A 24,061-nucleotide genomic window follows, 5' to 3' on the forward strand; every position below is an offset into this window, starting at 1 on the left:
GAAAGGCCACCTCACTTCTTACCGTACACCACGGACGGGCATGGCCGCTGCTGCTGTTGCCTGCGATGCGATGCGATGCGACGAAATACAATGCGCTGCGACCGCGCGACGAAACCGGGGTCGTGTGCACGGCGGTCTTTTTTTTTGTAGCGACCGGCCTCGGTGCCTGGGGAGACGAGTAGTTGCATTCCAGCGAGCCGCATCGTCCTGTTAGTTCTGGATGTGCATCGATGGAGCGAGCGGTGGCGGATGTGCCCGGGCAGCCAGCACGCACTGGGTACCTTGGCAGGACTCCACTAACAGGTGCGCTGTCTTCTACCTCTAGCAGCGTCCATGGAACGTCCATCGAGGGTCCTTGGCTTCCCTAGTAGTAATAACAGTAGCACTACACCTACGAAGTAGTCGAGGTTTCTCTCTCTCTCTGGGACTCTTCAGCGTGCTGTTTCTCGAGCACCCCCCAGCAGCCAGAGGGCACGCCCCGGGCCGGAAGGAGCGGCTGAGCTGAGCCGCCAAAAGGAATGAACAAGCCAAGATACGGACTTGACACCGCGCCATCACCACTCCTTCCTCTCCTCATCATCATCACCGGCGCGAACAAACAACAGGCCTGGCCAGCTTGCCTGCTCGGGTGTCTTTATGCTTGGTAATCCCACGTCGTACAAAAAGTCCAGCCCCACCCGCCCTCTCCCTCGTCCGTCAAGTATAGTACGAAGTACAGTACTGTTCGTAGCGAAGGATGGTAGAATAAGACACGATCGTATCGTACTGTACAGTATCAAGTTAGCGCCAGAAGGGGGGGCTGAAGCCGTCTGTGCAAAGGAGAACTCGTCGAGGTTACGTCGAGACGTTAGGTCATGCGCACGTACGGCGTGGGGGAGGCATGAGAAAGAACCATGCATTTTTCTTCTTTGCAACGCGGCAAGAGTTTATCCAGAGTTCCACATCAACAGCAAGCACGCACGGCGGCATCATTCGTCTTTCCCACTGCCGCCACAAACACCACACTCAAAACCACCGTCGACGCCCGTCCCTCTACGAAGTACACATTTTACACTCGCCCATGTTTCTTGATCGTGTCTCAAAGGGGGCGGGATATGCACATATGTCTGCCTATGAAAATCCGAACTGTGGTAGAGGATAGATAGATGTGGTGCACTTATAGAGTTGCTTGTCTTAATGATGTGTATGCTTTTGCTTTGTGCTTTCTGCCGGCTTGTGGGTGTTGTGATGATCGGAGGAGGAATTGCGGCCGTGGCCCAGGACGTCTGATAAGGAACTTATACCCGCCTACAAATTAATATCTAACGTAGTTAATACAGAATCTTATGCCGGTGTACGAAGTAGCATCTAATACTACTTCGTATCTCCAACTCGGCACCATCACCAACCACCCCCTCATCCATCCGTCCATTCACCTTGTCCCCCCATCCATCCAGTACAGTCGGAGGGGCCATGCACGTAGTTGCCCCTTGTCACAGAGGCAAGTCCAGAGAGCAGCCATTGGCATTCGCTCCAGAAGCAGCCCAGAACGCATCTTGGCTTCCCTCCCTTCCTCGCACACGAACCATTGCTTGCCTTGACCTAGGCCGTTTCCCCTAGATGCCGGACAAGGGCAATGCAGGAATGCGTGGAAGAGCATACTAAGTTAGTGCAGGAGACATACGTATGTACAGGACAGTACGGTGTGAGTTACAGTATACGTGCACCCACTCTGCCCTGCGTGATCATGGGTCGTCCGTGAACAGATGCGGCGCCACGGGTCAGGGGGGGCCATGGATCCTAACGACGACCGCATGGCCACACACCACCTTCTACAGACGAGCCATTCGCTCACGTTCATGAGCGTCTGCTTCACTTTGTAATGAATATACATCCGTCGCGCGAGGCAGCGGGCTTTGACAAATGATGTCACTTGCTGTCGTCACAGCCCCCCTGTCCCTCCCCCGCTTGCCACGGAGGAGAAGAAGCTAGGGGGGTTTGCAACGCTCGGGGCAGCACGATCCGAGCACGCGCAGGGGGCAAAGGCGAGAGCCCCGCCGGCGTCCGCCACCTCGTGGTGGCTTATTACGGACATTACGCACGTACTTCCGGCGATGACTCCACTTGAGATTTATCAACAAAATCGGTGGACCCGCCGTCGGCACTTGGGGACAAATCGTGGTCGGCATGCGGGCGGGCTTGACAAGGCCATTGATGGACAGGATGACGGGTAAGGCAAGTACAAAAGCCCCCGTGGGAGGTGCAACGCACCCGGGGGGGCCGGAGTCTTGACGTTTTATGGGGAATCCTGCAACGGGTTGGGGACGCGTTGCACCATCTGCCGGCATGCTTCTATATATATAACATATACATCTAATACGCAGCCCCATCGGAGCCATGCTCAGCCGTCCCCATCGTCTCCCGGCTCATCCGACGAGTCTTCGTCCGGCAGCGCATCGTTCCTCCTTATCAGCAGGTCCTTGAGCTTGCGGCGGTTGATCCTCCACGTAGTCAGGTCCTCCGTCTGCTGCCCCTGTACCGATGGCGTGACTTGGTTCCCATCGCGGTCTAGCAGAAAAGTTGGCACCCGCCCGTGGTCATCGTCGTTTTCGCTGCCGCGACGCCCCTTTCTTTCCCGACTTGCCAGGCAGTTCTGCGGCCCGTCACCAATGTGCCACGCAAATGGCACCAGGTGGGCCTCGTCGACGTGTCGACGGAGCTCGTCCCCGGTGGCGAGTGTCGCCGGGGGATCCCGGGCCGCACACTTGGCCCACCGGCAGGTTTCGCTGCGGCCGTGGACGGCCCAGACGTGCCGCCGCAGGGTCTCGAGGTTGTGCAGCTCGGCACGGCAGCCGGCCCACTCGCAGAGGAAGTCGACAAACTGCGGCCGGAGGCTGCGGTAGACGGCGTCCGGGGGCGGCGAGGGGGCCTTGGGCGGCCGCCCGCGGCGCCTAATGACGGTCCCTGGTGGCAGCGACGAATGGTGCCCCGGACCGACCCTAGGCTTAGCCGACCGGGGACGGCCCGCGGAGCCGTGCGGCTCGTTGCCGCGCATGACCGAGTACGACATGCCGGGCTTCCAGCCTTTGGGCCTGCCGCGGCCGCCAACGCTGGCTGGAGGAGCACCACGCAGCACGGGCGCGGACGTGGACGCGGCGGGGTTCAAGTTGGGCATCCGGGGCAGCGGCACGGGGGTCTCCTTCTTGACGGCGGAGGGGTGGCCGCCGTGGGGGCGGGGACGCGGCACGAGGTCCGACACGACGGGTCGTCCTGGCGAGAGGGCCCTAGCGGCGGACGGGGCTGGAAGCATGACGGCGATGCGCGACGTCGCTGAAGACGCGGGTGGCGCGAGCCTGAAGGCGCCTCGCGCGGAGCCCCCTGACAGCGGGTCCTCGTCGTCGGAGCTGCCCGTGGGCGACGAGCGCTTCGTGGGCGTGCGCGATCTGGGCCACGGGTGGTGTTGGTGGTGGTAGTGGTCATGGTCTTGGTCCTGCATCGGTAACTGTGATGGTGGCGGCGGTGGTTGCTGTGAAGGTTGTTGTGGCCGCAATGTGAAAAAGGACCGGATATCGCGAGGAGGAGGCGGCGGCGGCGGCGCGTCGGTGCCGCTGGGCGTTGTTGACATGGTGAGGGCAGATGATGGGCCGAGCCGGCCGCAACAGCTCGGGGGTAGACAAGGTGCGGCCGCACGATGAAGCGCGTGTGTTTGTGTGTGCGTGTGTGCGCGCGGCGGTTAGTGGCCACGATGGCGATGAGAGGTGACGTTCGTGAATGGTGGTGGTGGTGGTGGATGAGGTCTGAACTTGAAAGGTTGGCGTTTGACGTTGCTGGCCGCTCCAAGCAGAAAGTGGGGCCATTCGTACATAACCTGAAATATGGTACCTAGCTTGGGTGGACAGAGCACAGCAGTGACAGCACCACCACCACCAGCTGCTGCGTAATAAGAGATCCATTTGAACTGGTCGTCATGGCTCCAGAAGACTGCATTGAATTGCATAGTTGCCAAGCTTCCCCCTACCCTCCCATCTACCAGGCGCATGATGAGGGCGTGCATGTACCAACTTACGAAGAAGCACCTGCTTAGGTACGGATACTGTACTTGCTGCCTGTACAGACTAGTAGGTACCTACCAGGTAGGCAAGAAACTCGAGTGGGATGAAAGAGCGCCATCATGCACACGAGATTTTCTCCCAAACATGAGCCGCTCAACAAAATTAGCCCGTCACCTCCTATTCCCATCGAAACAGGCTGTCGATTAACCTACGAAGTACGCATCGACTACGGCCGCAGTGGGGCGGCTCTCCCTCCCACTCACTCCTCCGGCCCCGGCGGGGCGGCATATAGGACCCTCAACGCCCGCCTCAGCGGCCCCGCACACCGTCCGGCGCGGGCAGTGAAGTGACCTTCGTACAGCAGGAGCAGCAGCAACTCGTGCACTCATCACCCTCACTCGTCTCGCGGCTCCAAGCTTTCCAAGATGCAAGTGGGTAGTACCTGCGCATGAAGACCCATCATGCACATGTCCACCACGCCGCGAGAAAAATGACAAGACAGCATCTACTTACCGTGATGGCCCTCCCTGTCAGGCACATCTACTACCTGTCTCACGCACCTACAGAGCAAGTCGCCATGGCGCACGCACACACCCACCATCTATGGCGCCATCCGGGACACACACACACACACACATACACACACACACAACGTGTATACTGCATTCTGTAGATAGCCGCAACGCTGCCCAGAGACGCGCCGCCATGCTTGCTTTATAAGCCCCGCCCCGTCATCGCTGCCGTGGATCCCGGGACGAGAGCGCGTCCCGATGATGGCGTCAACGCACCCCAATCTTTTGTGACATCAAAATGGCACCTCCTCCGGGATGTGATTACAATTCATCATCATCCATCCGTAGATCCCCGCGTTGTCTTTTCTTTCTTGTACCACGTCGTTGCTCAGTTGCGTGATTGATTGATAAATAACCCAACGCCCTCCGCCGCAGTTTTCAATCACACCGTCAAAGTCCGTCCATCATCATCCGCGCTCTCACGCCCAAACCCAGAACCTCATCCACCATCAAGCCTCCGGCACCGCGGGATACGTAACAAGGAAAAGTAACAAAAAACAAAAAACAAAATCACCCTTATACCCAACCGCACGCTATAATACAGAACCACACGACACGTCTACTACCATGTCCGCCGCCCCTTCCGCCGCCTTCTACGCCCTCATCGCCGGCACCGGCTCCGGCACCGGCGCCGCCGCCGCCCTCCGCTTCGCCCGGTCCTACCCCGTCGTCCTCCTCGCCCGCTCCCCCGCCTCCTATCAGCCCGTCGTCGACCAGATCCGCGCCGCCGGCGGCGTCGCCCACGGACTCTCCGCCGACGTCGCCGACCCGGCCGCCCTCGACGCAGCCCTCGCCTCCGTCGAGTCCGACCTCCTCCCCGGCGCGCGCCTCGCCGCCGCCGTCTACAACGCCAACGCCGGCTTCGCCGTCAAGCCGTTCCTCGATCTCACCGTCGGGGACCTCGATGCCAGCCTCGGCACCGGCGCGTGAGTTGCGCCCTTGGCTCTCTGTCTCTCTCTCACTATCCCGTACACACACACACACACACACACACACACACACACACACACACACACACACACACACACACACACACACACACACAAATTGTCACTCGAGCTTGTCCCTTCTCTCCAATATTCCATCTGTACGTCCGTCACTTACTCACAAACTCTCTTACCACAGCTACGGCCTCTTCCACTTCGCCCAACGCACCATCCCCCTCCTCCTCGCCGCCGTCCCCTCCTCCCCGCACCCGCCCTCCCTCATCGTCACCGGCGCCACCGCCTCCGTCCGCGGCAGCGCCCGCTTCGCCTCCTTCGCCGCCGCCAAGTTCGCCCAGCGCGCCCTCGCCCAGTCCCTCGCCCGCGAGTTCGGCCCCCGCGGCGTCCACGTCGCCCTCGCCATCGTCGACGGCAGCATCGACACCCCCTGGGGCAAGGACCGCGTCGCCAACGGGGGCGTCGACGACGGCAAGATCAAGCCCGAAGCTGTAAGCCTTGCGCGCGCACGCACACTGCTCTCTCTCTCTCACTCTCCCTTTCCCTTTCCCTTTGCCCTCGACGTTGCGCGCGGATGCTGACACAGGTTTACTTAGATTGCTGAAAGCTACTGGCATCTGCACACCCAGCATAGATCTGCCTTTACACAGGAGCTGGACCTCCGCCCCTACGTTGAAAAGTTCTAAGTTACAAACACTCAATAAACACGTGTCAAGCAATGACGTATCGTCATGTCTCGAACCTGAAATTGTGAATATGTGGCAAACTGTTTCAGTCTCCGGCTATACAAACAAACACCAAGTATCGTACCTCATCGACCGAATCCATCACATCCTTGCTTAGACCTCCGTCTCAACATCCGGCTGGCGCCCGTCCAGAGCTCCCAGCTTCGTCACCTTTCTCACGGCGTACTTGGCCTCGTCCTTGGCAAACTGCGCGTTGCGCATCGGCCGCCACTGCATCAACCCCCTGTGCTTGCGATGCAGGTCGCGGCTGCGCGTCTTGTAGTCCTTGTAAGCTTTGATGGGGTTCTTGCTGCTGCTGCTTTGAGTTGACGAGCTTGTGCCCCCCGTCCCTTGCGTGTCCATCGACCGCCGCCCAGCGTCACTGCTCTGATCCGAGTAACCATCCTGGAGGCCGAGATCGGGATTGCTGCTGCTGTCTTCATCCTCGTCGACGTCGTCTTGGTCAAACTCATCGTACTCTTCGCTATCGGGATTGGCATTATTTGCAGACATGAGCTCCCGTGGGTCTTTGCCGAACGCGCCGCTCCAGTCCGTGCCGTCCTTGGCCAGCCACTTCTCCTTGTCCTTTTCGTCTGCCTGGGCGAGCACGTCGCGGCCGTGCGTCAACGACTCGTCATGCAGCTTCTGGACCAAAGGCGGCACCTCTGCATGGACCTCTTGCTCGCGCACTCCCTCGGCGTAGCAAGCCTCCCAAGCCTCAATCGTCTCCCGGGAGTCGTTGTCGCTGACGAAGCGGATGTGGTCGGTGTCGGTGCCAGCAGAGAAGCGGCCCCGGAACCTGATGCGGCCAACCTCCTCAATGTCCATATCAGGAATCTCTTTGTAATTGTCCTGGGTGATGTAGTTTTGCGAAAGTCGCAGCCTGTTGTCGCATTTGAAGATGGGAAGATCAAAGTCGCGCTCCTCGCCGTCGGTGAGTTCCAGGAGCCAGGCCGCGGCGTATGCGTCGGGATTGCGACTCCCTCCAGAGTACAGCTCGAAGAAAACCGGCGATCGGTACCTGTGGCGGACAGGCAGCCGCATTCGGTGCTGTCCGTCTTCGCCCGTAATGTTAATCTCCATGCCATTTTCTGTCTTCTTCGAAAAGTGCTTCTTAACCGAAGCTGAAGATCCGCCGGTGCGCAGCCTCAACTTGACATGATTGCCGGGTGCGTAGTTGGTCAGGGCAATGGTGTCGGATATGAACTCAAACGTGCCAATGTCCCAGCCCAATTGAGGCGGGGGCAGCTTCAGCTCGACAGAACGGAAGAGCAGAGAGATGCGGACGCGGCCGAAGCCGATGCCGCCGTCGAGAGGATACCACCTGGTGGACTCGCTGCTCGTCTGCAGCACATCGGACAGCTTCAGGGGCACAACGCCGATAATGGGATCATGCTGCCGATTGCGCGAGTCGCGCACAGCAACAGTGACCACGCAGGACCGCCAGTCGCGGACAAACTTTTCGGTACCGGCGTTGAAGATGGGCTGCGAGGAGACGACCTTGGTCCTCGTCTTGTAAACGAGGTCGTCGTTGACAAGAATCGTACAGTACGAGCTCGGCAGCTTGCGTCCTTGCTCCTCCTTGACTTCACCTGCTTCTGGCCGGGCCGGTTCGTACTCCTTACCCTTTCGCTTTCCATCGGACCCCTTGACATTGGCAAGTTCCAGGCCGACAATCTGATGGACGACGACGCTGAGGACGCCCGAGGGCCACAGAGGATCAGGCGGTGTGTGCACGACGGCATCCTCCTCCGTCGACTCAATGGTGCCCTTGTCTTCCTGGAACTCAGGTTTATCGGCCAGCTCCTTGGGCAGCTTAATGTCCTGACCCTGAGTACGAAGCGCCTTGCGGAACTGCGTCTTGCCGAAGAAGCCGACCTCCCAGTGGAGCTCACCGGGCATGCTGCTGTCAGATTTGACGCCACGGAGTTTCGATACCTGTGGGAACATCTTTCCAGGGTGCTGGATGAGCTTCTGGATGCTGAGCTCAACCTTGCCCACGACATCGTCGGCGGACGAGCGGTCGCTGTCCCACAGTTCCATGGAGAGCTGCTCGTCGGCGATGATGAGGTCGCTGGTGACCAAAAGGCCACAGGTCTCCTCGAAGACAGGGTTGAGGTCATCTTGAATGACGCGGGTGCAGAACTGCGGCTTTCCAAACTTGCTCCAGCTGATGGTAATGTATGGATCCGAACCGCCGCCCTTGCTTCCCCTCTGGTCTTGCTTGCTGAGGCCAGTCGCCTTGTGGATGCGAATGAACATGACGCCCATTGCCAGCGTCTCCTTCTTGATGTCGTCGCCCTGGAGCATCTTGCTCATGTCAATGGTCATGCTCTTTGGCGCCACGTACATGGACGCGGCCGCACCGATGGCCCAGTTGACAAAGTTGGAAATCAGGGGCAGATTGAGGATGTTGACGCCCTTTTCGACCATGGGCGTGCATCCGGCTTGAACCTTGGGGATGCCCATAAGAGTGAACGTCACGGCTTTGAGGAAAGGTGGATCAGGGGTGAGCTGGAGTCGCACTCGTGCTGTCGCAACGAGACCGATCAGCTCTACCCAGATTGGCAAGGGAACGCCAAAGAGTCCTTTGATGCCCAGATAAAAGACGAGCTGCATGCCCATGTTTCGGGCTTTGGAGGCGACGTCCTCGCCGGATGGTTTTGCGTGATAGGCCACAGAGACTTCCATGTTGTAAAACGAGCCGGCTTGCTCGGCGGCGGCGAGCTCGTTGGGGTCCATTGTTCTCTCATTTTCTTTGTGAATTTCGTCCTTGATGTCCTGCACGTGCGAGTCGGGCAGGGCTCTCATGTTAAGGATGCGGATGGGGTTGTTTCCCTGCTGAATGTTGGCGACTCGGACGTGCTCGATGATTCCGGGGACAGATGCGGCCATGACGTCTTCCAGCCTGCGAACGTTAGCAACTGTCGATCAATCATGTTTTGGGATGACCTCACGTATCGGCCACGGAAGCAAACATCTCGGGGTTAATGAGGCCCCAGACAATGCCAATGGCCGTGTTCATCCACTCGACAGACTCGGGGATGAGATTGACCGTGGCCGTCTCGCCGCGCTCTTGCTCGCTGGACCACTCGACGTCGCGACCCTGGCGGATCACGTCCTTGACCCAGAGAAAGACGCCGGAAGCAACGCAAAAGCCGAGGGGAACAAGTCCCAGGAGCCTGCCGCCGAAGAACTTGCCGATGAAGACAATGGCAATGAAGATGCCGAGGCAGAGGATATTTGCCTTGCGCTCGAGAGAGGCAAACATGGGCTCGTAGCTGACCGAGGGCGTCTTGTAAAAGAGCACCGACGTCTTTTCGCTGCGGATGGGCACGTCTGATGTGGCGCCCTCCTGGACGGGGTCTGGAGGCGCCAGAATGTCTTGGGCACGGCGGTACTCTTCTCCAGACTGGTTCGAGGAGACCTTGGCGGTCGTTTGCTTGCCGAGGTTCTCGTTTGGAATTGACATCTGCGAGGGCGTCAGCGCGCTTCCACCTCTTGGCTTCAGGAGCTGGGGGGGGGGTTCCATTCATACCTGCGGGTTGTCGGCCGCCTCCTTAAAGTCCATCTGGGCGTCGCGAATGTCCACATCCTTACCGGTGACGGGGTCGCGGACGGTCCGCAGGTCCTTGCGCGTGGGCTTCTCCGTGTTCTTGTGGTCCTTGACCTCCTTGCTCTGCTTGTTCTTGCCGAGGTCGGCGTCGATTGCGGCGTCGCGCTCCTTCTTCTCCTTGTCGAGCTGCTCCATGAACTGCTGGATGTTGGGCACGCGGTTGCGCCCGCTGTAGTGCTGCCCCGAGGGCACCACATGCTCGTTGACGTTCATCGTGCCGGGAGCTCCGTCGCCTTCTGGGACGGGGAACAACGTGCGATTGCAGCGGCGGCGGTGGTGGTGGTTGTAGGGTATCTGTCACTCACTCAATCGCCACTCTCTCACTCACTTACACGAGGCGGGCCCAGGTTGCGAAGCGCGGTGGAGGAACGAGGGTGCGCCTGGCTCGGACACGCCTGTGAATGGGCATGCAGAGGAGGAAAGGGGGAGGGAAAGAAAAGATGGCAAGATCTGACCTGAGGGCCCGCCCGATTCAAGAAATATCGACGGCGTTTGTAGGCAGGCAGGCGCCCAAGCAGAACGACATCATTCCTTCCCGTCTTGCTTGCGCCAGTGGGAGCTATCCAAGACGTGCGAGCTCGATGACGTAGTAGGTACCTAGCTGTGGTGCCAGGCTCGCAGGGCCGGGGCCCGGGGGATACAAGCCGCTGCGGGCCTAACGGCATGGCAGACGAGGTACCAGCCGGGCTCCAAAAGCTCCGGAGGGGGACCAACGGTTGGCCATCTTGTAACACAGGCGACGCTTGAGGCAACAGAATGTCGCTGCTGGAGCCCACTAATAACGGGCCCTGGTACAGCTGGGTTCCCGGCGATCCGTTTCGAGCCTCGTCTTGGCCTCAATGCCTTTGTCTCTCTCTCTACCTAGTGCTTGCCCTCCTCCTCTGTGTCGGTTGCCTTGCGGTTCGACAGCTATACTGCACTCCCAGCCAGCCAGTCAGTCGTCCGTCCGTTGCGCGTGTCATTCGTTCTCCTACGCCCATCTTCCCCATGAGCTCTACAGAACTGTTACGGGCAGCAGCACGCCTTCGCAAAAAGTCAAGGCGAAAGGGCAGCACATTTTGGGTTTGACGATCGCCCGTGATTGCGTACATGGCTGCCCCGCCGCGCCGTCTCTCCACCAGATCGCGATCCACGTAACTACCAAGTACCCTTGGTACTCCCCATCCCCCATCGGCAGTTTCCCTGCATGGCCGGTGCGACCCAAGCTGCCAGCCACACCACCATCGCCACCACCACCCACCGTCGTCGTCGTCGTCGTCTGCTTAAATGTCTGAGCAAGGACCGACCAAGATGCCTGCATCATATAGTAGTAGCTAGGAGCAGCAGCCATCGCCCCTTCGGCTGAGCCGCGCGTACAAGATCCTATTACTGCTGGTGGTAGTACCACCGACACGCCCGCGTCGAGGCCATCGGCATCACTACTACTGCTGCTGCTGCTGCTGCTGCTACTACTGGCTCTTATATTCCTGGCCCGACAGGTCCCCCGCGGGACCGACTTTGTTGACGCCGTCGAGCTTGCGGTAGTTGAGCCTGTCCAGGTCGATGCCGTTGATGGCCCGTGCCTGTGTCCATTCTCGTCAATTGACGTCCCGTACAGAGCCAATGTGGCCTCCTTCTTGTTCTGTTCGGGGAGTGAGGAGAGAGAGAAAAAAGGTGGTGATACGCACGCTGATTCCGTAGGTCTTGGGGTCGCGCTCGCGAAAGTCGATGCAGATGCTCGCCCCGCACTTGGGGCAGAAGAGCTGGCCCTTGGTTTTTGTGTTGAACTGCGTAGGAGAGAAGACAAACGTGAGCAATCATGGCGCTCCTCGTCCTCGTCAAGTGTCCCAAAACATCCCGGCGGGTTCCTCCTCGGCGCCACCACCACAGCAGCATACTCGTCCTGGTCCGTCCTCTAGACCTGACTGACTGACTGACTGAGAGCGAGGGTGCCGCAAACTCACCTCATACACCGAGCAGCGCTCCTTGGATCCATTGTGCCACGTGACGTCCTCGTACGGCGGGTCTACAACCATTTCGAACGCCAACAGCGATCAGCGAAGAGTACCCCCCACTGGAAGGGGGAGGGACTTTTCATTGGAGGCAGCTCGGGTCGTCGGGCAAGAGAAGGAGGAGGAGGAGGAGACGAGGCAAAACGCACAGATGAGGAGATAGCCCAGGCGCCGGCAGATGGAGCAGCTGCAGTTGAGCACCGTGTACTCGTCGAGCGGCGGCGACAGCTTGAACGAGAAGCTGATGTAGCCGCAGTGGCAACCCCCGTCGTACTCCCCGTAGCGCTTCTCTTCAGCTGTCGTTGTCGTCTTCGTCGTCATTTTGCGGGAAAGAAGGGGGTTCCACGTGTGTGTTCTTGGTCTTGTTGTTGGTGGTGGTGTTGTTATCACGCGTTGCGCTTCATCAGATCAAAGACACGGGAGTGATGATGTCGTTGTTGCTTTAATAGCAATTCGTTACTCATTAGGTAGGGCTTACATATGTACACATGTCATTCTCCCCCGCGCAGGACACAGGGATCCAGCCATTCTCCGCAAAGTTGTCATCCGTCGAGGCTTAGCAGCTGTCCAGCCGGCAGCATCCGCCTCACGCGTACTCCGTCCCCATGTCCCGTACGTAGCATTACCTGCCACCACTACGTACTAACTTACTACTACTACTACCACTTCTGCCATACCACTGCACGACCGTTAATAACTTTAGTGGTTAGTACATACACAGACGCTGACCCCATTTCCCACTCATCAGATGACAAATGCACACCGCATCCGAGAATGAGGCTCAGCCGTCGAGCGATCGGCCGAGAGCCCACACTCATCAGGGGTTCTTCTCCCCCTCAAACGGATCGCGGCACTTCGTACATCCACCATAGTAGCTAACTTAGTAGCCTCCAGCGGCGGTCCAAGTCCGATGTCTCCCTCTTCCTCTGCCGAACTCGCCGCCCAGCCAATGGGCTCGTCGCGGTTGTCGCACGACGATCGGAACTTTTGTCACTGGCTGGGGTTCATGTTGACGATGATGCACGGGACTCGATTGAAGGGCGCAGAGCTTCACATGGCGCTGACGAGCGTCTGCGCCTCCTTGCGTCTTCGTTGTCAAATTTATCTCTGCATTAAGATTGATTATGTTTTGTTATGTGCTCCAGATCGCCCCTCTGTACGGGGAATATCCACGACCCGGCAGTCACAGTCAGCTTACCGCCTCCCTCCAAGGGTATCATCATCAATCAAACACCCAAAAATGCATCCCCTTTTGACATTGTCCCGGAACCTCATCGCAATCTCGCTCGAGTAAAGCAAATGCTACCACCGACGGACGCACCCATGCCAGATCACAAAAACGCCGTGCTCTCCGCCACTGCCGCAAAACTATGCTCCTCCTTGCACCGTTGAATGCAACACCCGAAGAGCTCCCCTTCACGCAGTCTGGGCCGGACCGTCCTCGTCGCTCGCCCTCCTGGGCGCGTTGGCCATTGCAGCCGGGTTCTCGCCCTGCTTCTCGGCGTTGCTCTCCTCCGACTCATCCTCCACCGGGTCGGCCGGCGCGGCAAATGTCGGGGCGTAGGCGCTCTTCTGGCGGATGCGGGCGCCGTAGTAGTAGAAGATGAATGGGATAGGGGCGAGAACGAGCGCCACGCAGCCCAGCAGCGTCGAGGCCCATTGGATGCCCAAGCCCTCAAACATCTGGCGCGCGAAGAGGGGGAACCCGGCACCGCACAGCGACCGCATGAACGTGTTGCCGGCAATGGCCGAGGCGGCAAACATGAGGTACGCGTCGACGAGGTAGTTGAGCGCCTGGAGGAAGATGGACATGAGACCGAAGCCGGTGCAGAGGCCGCTGAGGGTGGGGACGATCCAGTGGATGTCGGCGCGGTAGCCAGTCCTGATTGTTTGTTAGCAAAGGACTCTGGCGTGCAGACTCTTTGTCTGAAGCGTGACGGCGACTCACCATCCAAACCAGAAGATGCCAATGGCAAAGGAAATACCTCCCGCCATGACGTTGGGCAGACGCCATTCAGGGATGGGAATGCCGTTGTTGGCGGCCAACTTTCGCATGTACCACGGCTGCTGCGCAATGACAGACGCGCCAGCCAGGAGCTGTCCGCAGATCATGCCGAAGAACGTCAGACCCGACTGGCCCGCGCTGAAGCCATGGACGCCGACAAAGACGATGGGGTATGCTGTCAGGAAGAGGTACAGGAGCCCGTAAATGAAGCTCATGTAGATGGAAAGCAGCAGGATAATGGGCTCCGTAAAGAGCAGGCGGAGAGGGCGAGAAAAGTTCTTCGTGACCAGCTCGCCAAAGTCGACCTCGATTTCCTCCTGCTTGGCGTGGATGCCCCAGTTCTTGGTGCGGCGACGCAGCTCGGCGGCCTTGCTGATGAGGATGACAGGCGGGTACGTCTCCTCGAGGAAGACGAGGTCGAGGATGAAGGCAGCGAAGCCCATGATGGAGGCAAGGTACTCGGTCCAGCGCCAGCCGAGGTGCGAGTAGGTGATGAAGCCGCCGATGAAGGGGGCCAGCAGGGGGCCGGTGAAGACGGCCATGGAGAAGAGGGTGACGGCGATGCCGCGGGTCCGGTTGTCGAACATGTCGGAGAAGACGGCGGCGACGACGGCGAGGGGGCAGGCGCCGAAGAAGCCGCTGAAGAAGCGGCAGAGGAGAATGGTCTGGATGTCCTTGGCGGTGGCGCAGGCGATGGAGAAGAGAGAGAAGCCAAACATGGCGACGACGATGGGCAGCCGTCTGCCGCGCAGTTCGGACAGGGGAGCCCACAGGGTCGGACCAAAGGCGAAGCCCATGACGTAGAAGGTAGTGCCCAGCAGGCCAACCTCGGAGCCGACATTGTACTGGGCCGCGACAACGCTCGTGGCGGACGAGAAGATGGACGAGGTAAAGGCCGACGTCATGGTCGTGTAGCCCAGCATGGCGGCCGTGAGGATCTTCTTGCGCAGTGGCCAGTTCTGCGAGTGCAAGGGGTCGTGCGGCCCGTCAAACTCGACCACGTACTCTTCGCGCTCCGGGAGCGGCGGGGGGTAGGCCTTGCCGGCGCCAAAGGGCGGCAGCGGCTTGGAGGCGACAGATCTCCTGCTGATGCGACCCTCGGAGCCGACGGTGGCGCCGTGCTGGGTGCGCTGGGTCGCGATGCGGCTCAGGGCCGTGGGGTGTCGCTCGAGGTCGTTGGCCGTCGAGACGCGGCTCATGTGTCGGCGCGAGAGGCTGCCGCGGCGGCTCTCCGACTCGGTCGACGCCGACGAGGCCGACAGGACGCGCTCGATCTCGTTGCTGGCGCGGCGACGGTACCGCTGGGGCGAGGCCGCCTCGGCCGCGGAGCTCAGCTCCTGGTCCACAACGTCCATGGGCATTGTGGCGGTAGGTCGCTAAGGGGTGCTCCTAGTCTTGATGCTCTGTTGATGATGTTGTTGTTGTTATGGGGCGTCGATGATGATGATGCGATGAATCCGATGATGCCCGCTTCAATATCCCAGTCGTCGCGGTCGCCGCAACCGCTTGTTGTTGTTATTGTTGTTGTGCCTGCCCACGAGACAGCCGTCCTGAGAGGCAAGAGGTCGATGTGTGTGAAGCAGAAGGCAAAAAAGTCTAAAATGTGAAAGGGGGATGGATGAGGGGATCCGAGAAAAGAACTTGTACTAGGCAGGAACCGAGCAAGCCTCTTTTTTTTTTCTCTCTTCCTCTTCACACTCTCTGGTGCTGTAGTATTGCAGTTGTCTTTCTGCACCGATGGAAGCTCGGGGTGCGGCTTATGGATGGTGCTAAACAAGAGGCTTGCAGCGCTAGGCGTGCCTACGCACCCAATCGCGGCTGAATTTGCCGACCGAGCCGGGGCGGGTCTGTTTTGAGCCTCGGCGTGCGGCGGTCGGTGGTTCGGAATGTGGGATAAAAGTGTACAGGATGATGCTGCGTCTTGTCTTTGTCGTCGGGCGTTTATATCCAAGATTGAAGTACTATACAGATTGTCGGGTTGTGGCTCTCCAAGGAACAAGCAAGCAAGCAACGAGGGGCCTCGGCCTGCGTGTCACTGGGGTGGAAAGGCGAGACGACTCCAATCTGAGACAACAACAACACAAAAGGGCCCGTCGGTAGACTAGCCGGATCCAAGAAAGTGTCAGTAATAACTCGTACTATGGGGAATTGAGTTTGACATTGTAGGTGGGCATTCGCTTGCTCTTTTATTATGCATGCTGAACTGCGTTACTACGTATGTGCGTACGACCAAAGGGGGGAAAGTGTTCTCCCGCAATCGTGCGTGGAGAGTCCGCGGACAGTATCATCACTGCTGCTGCTGCTGCTCGGACTTCTGGAAGCCTCTCAACCCCGTTACTGTGCTCAGCCCTGGCAGCTTGTCATCATGCATGCGCTCGTTCGCGTCGTTGCTCTGCAATCGCGCGAGCAGGGGGGGCCAGGGGGGGTGGGTGTCCATTACGGGCGCCCCGCCTGATTGACGGGACTCATGGCCAACATCCGGCCGAGTCGCTCGCTCTGATGCCGAAACTAGCATTGGTAGAAAAAAAAATCAACCACCGAAAAAAAAATGATGCTGCTACGCGTCCCAGTTCCGGTGGCTTTTTCATTAGTCAGTGAGAGGGGTGGGCCTGCTGCGCCTGTGTGCTGCAGGGCGTGTGTGCGGGCGGGCCGTTGGTAGTGTCGGCATTGAGGCGTTGTCGCGACACGCGAGCGAGAGGGAGCCGCGAAAATCTACGTACCAGGTGTTACCATGAACGATGATAGAATCTGCAACAGTGACAAACCCGTGGGGGATGACAAAGATCGCCCACGGGGGCCCCGGCAGAGTCTGCGACAGGGCTCATCCCGTATTGTCGGCACCATCATCGTCATACTACGCACGCTGTGGCCTCTAGACGGGGAGCCGCCTTTCCCATACCTTACTATGTCCGTCTACGTATCGCCTCAAATACGTCCAAGGCTCGGTTGCGTTTTCAAAGCTCGGCAGCGTCGGGCCATGCTTGATTGTTCGAAGTCATCCCTACCTAGGGTACGGAGTGCTACTACGTCCCAGAGAGTGGTGCAGACGTTCCGCGGCGAGCAGCGTGAAACACCACTCCTCGTTGTAGGCATACTAACGTTGGGTTTTGCACGACGTGGTGGGAAATTCTTCGTAGTTGGAAGCGAACTGCATCGGGTTCTCAGCGGCGTCCGTCACCGCGATCCCGTTCCTGAGTAGCCCCGGTTCTTCACAGGCAGGCGGGTCCAGGCTAGTGTGCAACAACCAGGAGAAAACGGCCCTGCGTCAAGCTTGTCAGGTTCCCGCTACGAGTTAAACACGGCCCGGAGTGGCAGCACGACACAGAAGCTCCGACCAGCCGCAAAACCGCCCTCTCTTTACCCTCTCTCCCTTGGCCTCCGCGGCGGTTGCTGTTGGGCGGCGGGGCGTGTGCTCGGAACCGCGAGCTGAGGTATCACATTTGTTGGGTGCCTGCAGCGGTGCAGGCTTCGGCAGGGGATGGGGACGGGAAGCAACGATGGAGCTGACGAAATGGTAACTTAGTGAGTGGGATGGTGGGCTCGGTGCTGCTGCCGCTGCTGCTGCTGCACGACGACGTAATGCCCCCGTCAGGCCATCGGCGTGGGCGAACAGGGGTCTGAGTCCTGGAACTGACTCTGCTGTCTTTGCTGTTCCCCCACCCCTGCCTGGGGCGACCGTCACGGGCCGGCAGGGGGGGCCACCGGACCCGAAGACGCACCGGAATGATGGAGCGACGACTTCCATCAATGGAACCCCGCCAAAACATGCTTTCGTCAGGGGTCTCACTGATTCCTCATTGCGAGCCCCCTTCACTCATCGACGCCATTGCCCAGGAAATGACATCAATTCATGGCCGCGATGCGAACACTTGCATTCAGCTTCGACACGCTCGTCCCAAACGCCTCGCATCAGAATCGCTCCGCCGTCACCTACACTCCCCAGCCGTGCTCCAGCAGCGCCGTCGCCTCCTCCAGGCTCAGCCCTGCCGTCTCCGGGTATATCCTCCACACGAGCCAGTACCCCGCCGCGCAGACGCCCGCGTACACGACAAACGTCCACGACGGCGTCAGCGCCTCCATCATGGGTAGGAACGTCAGCCCTACCGCAAAGTTGGCCCCCCAGTTGGTCGCCGTCGCCGCCCCGCTGCCCAGCGACCGCACTGCCAGCGGGAACAGTTCGCTCTGCATCCACGGCACGTTGCCCAGCCCCAGCGCGAACGCCGCCACGTACACCATGATGCTCACCAGCACGAGGCTCGCCGGACCGGCGTGCCCCGAGTCCGCGTCGTTCTCGGCCATCATCGCCGTGCCCGTCTGATGCAGCGAGAGAAACGAGAATCCAAACGCCGCCAAGAGTAGCCCCATAATCATAAAGGGAATCGAGCAGAGCAGGATGCGCCTGCGCCCGACGCGGTCTATCAGCCCCAGCGCCGCGAGCGTGAACAAAAAGTTGGTCACGGCCACGACCAACGACGTAAGCGTCGGGCTCTCGAAGCCGAGAAGCATGAAAATAGTAGCCGAAAAATACATGAGCGAGTTCTAGGCGCATAAGCGACCGTCCGTAGAGCCAAGGGAGGGGGATTGAGGGAACACTCACGAATCCGCACAGCTGCTGCAGGCCCTGCAGCAGACAGGCAATAGCCAGCGCTCTGCGATTCTTGCCCTCGCTCAACAGCGCTTGCCAGGCCCCGAGCCACTTCCAGGGCCCAGCCCGTTGATGATGCCGCAGCCGGCGCGCCTCCTGCTCCTGCTGGGCTTCCATCTCGATCTCTCTGATGATTGTGTCTGTGTGCTGTCCAGAAGCCGTGTCTCCGCCGTTGACCCTCTGTATGACGAGCCTCGCGGCCGGCGCTCGGCCAACCTTGACGAGCCAGCGCGGTGTCTCTGGCATGAAGATGACTACGGAAGCTTGTAAAACGGCCGGCAGCGCCCCCAGCCCAACCATCCAGCGCCAGCCCGCGCCCTCATCCGCGTACGTCGACAGCAGCCACCCGACAACGTAGGCGACCATCTGCCCCATGGTGATGAATAGCACGTTCATGGTGACGAGCCGCCCGCGGTGCGACGCAGGTGCCACCTCGGCAATGTACAGCGGCACCACGAAGCTGGCGGCGCCGACGCCCGCGCCGACGATGCACCGGCCGGCCACCATGACGGGCACGGACGAGCAGAAGGCCTGCAGCAGGGCCCCGGCGACGAAGAGGACGTCGGCGTAGAGTATGACGCGCTTGCGGCCGAGGCGGTCGGCCAGGACCGAGGATAGCGGCGAGGCGAGCAGCGCAAAGAGGGAGGTGGACGACGTGATGATGGACTTGTCGAGCGACGTGAGGGCGCGACCCGAGAGGCCGGTCCCGATGGACACGAGCGTGGCCGAGATGACGCCAGTGTCGTCTGCGTCGACAATGATTAGTCGCGCTCCATCATTCAAAACGGTGGGATATACTTGCATCCGAAGAGAAGCCCGCTGATGCCCGCGGCAAACGTCAAAGCGAGGACGAAGAGGCCGTAGCCCGCCTCGGGTGCCTTGTCTTCTTCGTCCTGCCGTGAGGCGCCGCGGTCGGTCTCGTAGTCGAGGTCGTCATCATCGTCCCGCGGCTCGCCAGCCATGAGCGGTGCCTGAGACGCGTCCATGGTGGAGCGGCCACCGGGCTTGTGCGTCGATGCGTGGTCCGCCGGTCCCGGAGTCGCATAGAGTGCGTGTGGTTTTGGGGTTTCTCGGAGACGGGACGGCAGACGTTGGGAGTTGTAGGTAGCGACGGAAGCCGGGCGGCGGTTGGAGTGGGACGCTGTGGGGGCCTTCGAGGTGTGGTCCGCTCCCGTCCCCGTACCCACCGATCCAGGCCCCCGCCCCTTCATCATTGAATAGAGGCCCGTTTTGGGCTGTCGCCTAGGCGCCCGGTGTTGCCTCTGGGCATGTGGCCCGGGTCACACGAGGTCATCGTCAAGCTGTGACATCAAGCCAGCTTGGCTACACGAGCAACGTTGTATCGCAGCTGCGGTACACAAGCATCGTAGACACGTACTATTTGCCAAAGGTCTTTTCATTCTAGAGTGTTTCGGGTCTCACTTGTGTTGTGTTTCGACGTGAGACGTGAATCCCGAATTCGTCATCATCACGGGTTGCAACTCGTGCGCTCGTAAATATCTAGCCACATAGTCTCATTGAAAGCGTCTTCCGTACATATGCATACGGCTCCTGTCCCTGGAAGTCGGGCTTGGACGATCGTTCATGCCGTACAACCCCATCTCCCATCCGCATGCAAGCCGCCGCGAGCAGTCTCATCATGATTCATTCCTTGGCCAGCGCCACGATGCTAAACTGCAGGTTCCCGTTGGCGTGCTTCAAGAACCTCCGGACGCCCAGCTCCAGCGCGCGGTCGCCGAGCAGGTCCTCGCCCTCGCCCAGCGCGCCGCGATCAATGGGCCCGTCCACGCCGCCCTCGAGCTCCCACAGGTGGCCGTCCTCGCCCTTGACGAACGCGAGAAAGTGCAAGCTCGCGTGCTCCTCGGCCGGGGGCGGCGCCGAGCTGCCCATCCTCGCGGCCCGCATGTGCGCCCTCTCGAGCTCCTCGTCGTCGTACAGCGCCGCCGCGCGCGCCACCGGCTTCAGGGGCGCGGCCCGCCGGATGATGCGGTCCAGCAGCGAGCCGCTCTGGACAAACTTCTTGGCCCCGCCGTTGGACACGGCGTGCAGCAGGGCGATGAGGCCGCACGCGTTGCCGATGGTCTGCTGGAACCACATGACAGGCTCGTCGTCGCCGCTCTTGTCGTACGTCAGGCCGTCGCGCGCAGGGGGCTCTGCGATGCCGTCGCCCGCGGGGGGGTCTGCGATGCCGTCTTCGCGACGCACGGCGTAGTACATGTCGGGAGGCGTGATGAAGATGAGTGCGAGCGCGGGCCGAGGGACCAACGACAGGAGGTCCGGCTCGTCGAGGTTGTAGATGTCGAAGAAGCCCAGCTCCTCCGAGACGCCCAAGTCGTGCACCAGCGACGTGAACACTTCGGGGTTGTTCTCGAGCGGGATGAAGCTCTTCTTCCCCGAGGGCAGGATCTTGACTCCTTCAGTCGGCATTGTGTCGGTTTGGACGGCCCCCTTGATGCTGATTTTGAGTAGTTGCTGGGAGTGTGGTTGATTTGTTGATGTCGGGGAGGTCTGTCTCCGGCGTCGACGCGGGGCAGCAGCTTCTTGTTGGTGTTCTTACTAACGTTAGTCTGACTCTCTGACAGCAGCTGCGCGTCGCTCTGGTGCCTGGCCTGGCCGGCCTGCTGTCGACATATGCACACGCAAAGTCTACCATGAGAAGGCGCCCATCGCAGCCCTCGACGCTTGTCAAGAAACGACAAAGCGGCCGGTTTTGGCCTCTGCAGCCAACGTGCCAGGTCGAAACGATCGGGGCTTATCGGGGGAGCCAAGCGGTCACCTGGTCAATCGCTCACCAGCTACGGTGCCGCTTCGAGAATCAAGCTCGCACTGAACTGTGCTTGATACATCCATTGCATGTCGCAGTGGCCATACATACGCCTGGTAACGGACCAAATACCCTGGATGTGTATATCTATTTCATGATCAAGACGCAAACGCCGCCCTCGTGGTCAACGGGCCAACCTGACCAGAAGAAGTCATCGCATTCATGGCTGGTCGGGTCTTCACGGCCACAGCAGGTACTTGAAGAAATAATAAGCATGCACTCCCGCGACGAACAGAGGCTGAACCTCTACCAAATATGATAGTATTAAGCGGCCGCCATGTTCCATCCCGAGATGAATGCGTCCTCCATACGCACACACTGACCATCCAAGATTTGATGAGAGAGTCCGCCGACCGACTGTCCTCCAAGGCCTGAGGGGTCATCCCGACATCGTTCAGCACCCGCAGCTCACGCTAGCCGGCCATATGTGCCCCTCCGATCGGCGTGCCGACTACCAGCAATGTACCCTCCATCTACCCGAGCGCTGGTTTTTTCGCCAGGCATAACACGATCCCGTAGTGCATGGCTAGGATGCATATTCAGCATTCACGTTGATAGGTAGTTGGACTCGTTGACCTACTGCAGTACGGAGGCACGTTTCATTGTGACGGCGGAGATAGACCTCCCAAAACCTACCTGCCAGATTGTCTGAGTCCTTATTGTACCAGGGGCGGGTTGCCCAGTCGAAATAACATTTCTGATCCGATGTGTCGCAATGCTATACACAAATATGTTAAAAATGTATACCCCCTTGCTGTTAAAGAGTAGAGTATCTACATACTCCATAGATGGACTGCTCAACCCCAGTCCGCTCTCGTTCAGCGACCTCGGCGTCGGCTAGGCAATGAAATGCTCCCAACAGCACATCATCTTCCCTCGGGCGACGCCCTGCAGACAGCGCTACGGGCAACAAGGAGAGGAAGAGAAGCTTCATAGTCGTCGACTGATGTCTCGAGAGTTTAAGGGCTTGGTGGCGGTTCTTAAACCAACTAATACGGAATCTGGGGGACAACAGGTGTCTTTATAGGCCATTGCATTGGCGTTAATGGAAATGATATACATGCGTAATATTAGTGGCAAATCAGCCTCAGTGATAGCCATATATTAGTTATCCCTTAGGTACGATCTAGGTGGGAGCCTGATATTGAGACGTACGGATGCCTATAGTTGGTACCTGCTGAATGCACGGAGCCATTTTGGCTCTACCCGGGCGAGTTGCATTTTTAAGGGTATCACTATTTATATCGTAGCAGTACTAACTATACACAGAATGCCACGACTTTTACGTATAGGCTCTAGAAGTGTGCGATAGGAGAATGCGCTACTATGAAAGCGACGTCGAGAGAGTGAATCGTAGACTACTCGTAGTTAATACGTTACGTAAAAGGGGTCTTTCGCATCACGAGAAGAAGGGGAAGGAAGATATAAGGACGTAAGACTTATAATATAGATATAATATAACACCTTATCTATGTGTTTAAAGCGCGGTGACGATATCAGGCCAGGTTGCTCCGATAGGCAGGCCTTTTTAAAAAGGAACCCCACCCCCCTTGATAGCTCTCGATATCCCCGAGCCCTCCTAAAGATAGAGTCTTCGTTATCGTAATGCCCTACGAGCCATCCTTATAGGCAGCCGCCCTACGTAACCCTCCATGGCTCTAGATACGTCCCTTTATACGATATCATTACTGTTTGCTAGCGACGGCAGTCGGCACGTTAGGATAGCAGCTATGGTTAAAGTATACTCGGAACTCCGGTGGCGTTTATAATCTTCATGTCCTCTCTAGCCCTTTGACCCCAGTATACATCATTAAACTCTCAAGTCATCGAAATCAAATAGATTTGAGCACTACAAATGTCAGTGTGTCAAATCCAAATCTCCTTACGAGATGACTGGACTCGGTCTCCGTCAACCCTACTCCAAGCCCCGCCGCCCCGACTACGACGTCGTATCCCGAGAGGCTCGTATTGCAAAAGACGAGCGTCTTGCCCTCGATGGCCTTGAGCCGGTGGCCCCATCGAAGCATGCCCTCGGGGAGCGATGCGATCAGAATCTCCCTGAGCCTCGCGCGGTCGATGTCGAGACGCTCGCCCAGTGACCTGTCCTCGGCGCCGCGCACCATGTGGTAGTTGAGGTCTTTGTCGACGATGGCGGCGTACTGGCCGTCGTAGCAGGCGTGCTATTCGAACTCGTCGAACAGACCGGCCGCTCTCATGGCGGCCATGCCCGTCTTTGTGTGCAGGTCCAGCGTTCCTCCCTGGCCGAGAAAGTCGGGCGACGCCTCGCCCTCAAACACAGTGACATGCACACCCCCGCGATGTAGCATCCTGGCCAGCATGCACCCTGTCATTCATGTTGAGCACGGCTGTCCATGAGATGGATGACGGGGTGCCGTGACATGCGAACCTACCTGCGGGCCCGGCACCGATGACAGCGACCGACGTCGCTCCCATCGTAGTCAACGAGGTGTCTGGACATGTGGCTTTGAAACAGTGTCGAGTTCATAGGGTCACGTTTCCGTTCGTGGAGCGAGGTGGTAGGTAGTACGTACGCAGTGCCTCTGAACTGCCGGGCTATTTCGGGAGGAATGGCGGCAGCCGGCTTTCCGGATCGCGAGCTGAGAGGCCCGTCGACGCCGCGCCGCATCATGACGAACACGACAGACACCCTTTTTTGGAGCCAGTCATGCAGGGCGCTCCACCGTCGCGCG

At 59.2% G+C, this 24,061-nt stretch overlaps 9 protein-coding genes across 10 annotated transcripts; 1 reads left to right on the plus strand and 8 right to left on the minus strand.

Annotated features, from left to right (window-relative positions):
* Positions 1-871: 871 nt before the first annotated feature.
* JDV02_002600 (uncharacterized protein) lies at positions 872-3,665 on the minus strand. Its single transcript, XM_047983642.1, has one exon. The coding sequence runs from the start codon at positions 3,602-3,604 to the stop codon at positions 2,381-2,383; it is 1,224 nt and encodes a 407-aa protein (XP_047839614.1). The 5' UTR covers positions 3,605-3,665; the 3' UTR covers positions 872-2,380.
* A 758-nt stretch (positions 3,666-4,423) lies between these two features.
* Positions 4,424-6,268, plus strand: JDV02_002601 (putative secondary metabolism biosynthetic enzyme). Of its 2 annotated transcripts, XM_047983643.1 has the most exons (4): positions 4,424-4,462; positions 4,566-5,529; positions 5,729-6,035; positions 6,141-6,268. In XM_047983643.1, exons 2-4 carry the CDS (start codon positions 5,171-5,173, stop codon positions 6,228-6,230), a joined length of 756 nt encoding a protein of 251 aa, XP_047839615.1. In that variant the 5' UTR covers positions 4,424-4,462; positions 4,566-5,170; the 3' UTR covers positions 6,231-6,268. The 2 variants fall into 2 exon arrangements, with proteins under 2 accessions (XP_047839615.1, XP_047839616.1); XM_047983644.1 differs by having other exon boundaries at positions 5,729-6,268.
* JDV02_002602 (uncharacterized protein) lies at positions 6,169-10,372 on the minus strand. The gene is made up of 3 exons (XM_047983645.1): positions 9,808-10,372; positions 9,227-9,741; positions 6,169-9,177 (listed from the first exon to the last, which is right to left on the minus strand). The coding sequence occupies exons 1-3, from the start codon at positions 10,096-10,098 to the stop codon at positions 6,384-6,386; spliced, it is 3,600 nt and encodes a 1,199-aa protein (XP_047839617.1). The 5' UTR covers positions 10,099-10,372; the 3' UTR covers positions 6,169-6,383.
* A 961-nt stretch (positions 10,373-11,333) lies between these two features.
* On the minus strand, positions 11,334-12,197 carry JDV02_002603 (uncharacterized protein; the record flags this gene model as incomplete). Its single annotated transcript, XM_047983646.1, has 4 exons — positions 11,334-11,447; positions 11,553-11,651; positions 11,829-11,890; positions 12,026-12,197. The coding sequence occupies 4 exons, from the start codon at positions 12,195-12,197 to the stop codon at positions 11,334-11,336; spliced, it is 447 nt and encodes a 148-aa protein (XP_047839618.1).
* Positions 12,198-12,953: 756 nt separating this feature from the next.
* JDV02_002604 (uncharacterized protein) lies at positions 12,954-15,968 on the minus strand. Its single transcript, XM_047983647.1, has 2 exons — positions 13,825-15,968; positions 12,954-13,758 (listed from the first exon to the last, which is right to left on the minus strand). Exons 1-2 carry the CDS (start codon positions 15,240-15,242, stop codon positions 13,293-13,295), a joined length of 1,884 nt encoding a protein of 627 aa, XP_047839619.1. The 5' UTR covers positions 15,243-15,968; the 3' UTR covers positions 12,954-13,292.
* Positions 15,969-17,637: 1,669 nt separating this feature from the next.
* JDV02_002605 (uncharacterized protein) lies at positions 17,638-19,610 on the minus strand. Its single transcript, XM_047983648.1, has 3 exons — positions 19,329-19,610; positions 18,479-19,272; positions 17,638-18,420 (listed from the first exon to the last, which is right to left on the minus strand). Exons 1-3 carry the CDS (start codon positions 19,510-19,512, stop codon positions 17,812-17,814), a joined length of 1,587 nt encoding a protein of 528 aa, XP_047839620.1. The 5' UTR covers positions 19,513-19,610; the 3' UTR covers positions 17,638-17,811.
* A 299-nt stretch (positions 19,611-19,909) lies between these two features.
* JDV02_002606 (Ubiquitinyl hydrolase 1) lies at positions 19,910-21,065 on the minus strand. Its single transcript, XM_047983649.1, has one exon. It carries the CDS (start codon positions 20,951-20,953, stop codon positions 20,171-20,173), a length of 783 nt encoding a protein of 260 aa, XP_047839621.1. The 5' UTR covers positions 20,954-21,065; the 3' UTR covers positions 19,910-20,170.
* Positions 21,066-23,182: 2,117 nt separating this feature from the next.
* On the minus strand, positions 23,183-23,473 carry JDV02_002607 (uncharacterized protein; the record flags this gene model as incomplete). Its single annotated transcript, XM_047983650.1, has 1 exon — positions 23,183-23,473. The coding sequence occupies one exon, from the start codon at positions 23,471-23,473 to the stop codon at positions 23,183-23,185; it is 291 nt and encodes a 96-aa protein (XP_047839622.1).
* Positions 23,474-23,530: 57 nt separating this feature from the next.
* On the minus strand, positions 23,531-23,804 carry JDV02_002608 (uncharacterized protein; the record flags this gene model as incomplete). The annotated part of the gene is made up of 2 exons (XM_047983651.1): positions 23,531-23,694; positions 23,762-23,804. 2 exons carry the CDS (start codon positions 23,802-23,804, stop codon positions 23,531-23,533), a joined length of 207 nt encoding a protein of 68 aa, XP_047839623.1.
* Between the last annotated feature and the right edge of the window lie 257 nt (positions 23,805-24,061).

The sequence above is a fragment of the Purpureocillium takamizusanense genome, chromosome 2 (assembly GCF_022605165.1).
Source record: "Purpureocillium takamizusanense chromosome 2, complete sequence".
In the NCBI taxonomy this organism is placed as follows: Eukaryota; Fungi; Ascomycota; class Sordariomycetes; order Hypocreales; family Ophiocordycipitaceae; genus Purpureocillium; species Purpureocillium takamizusanense.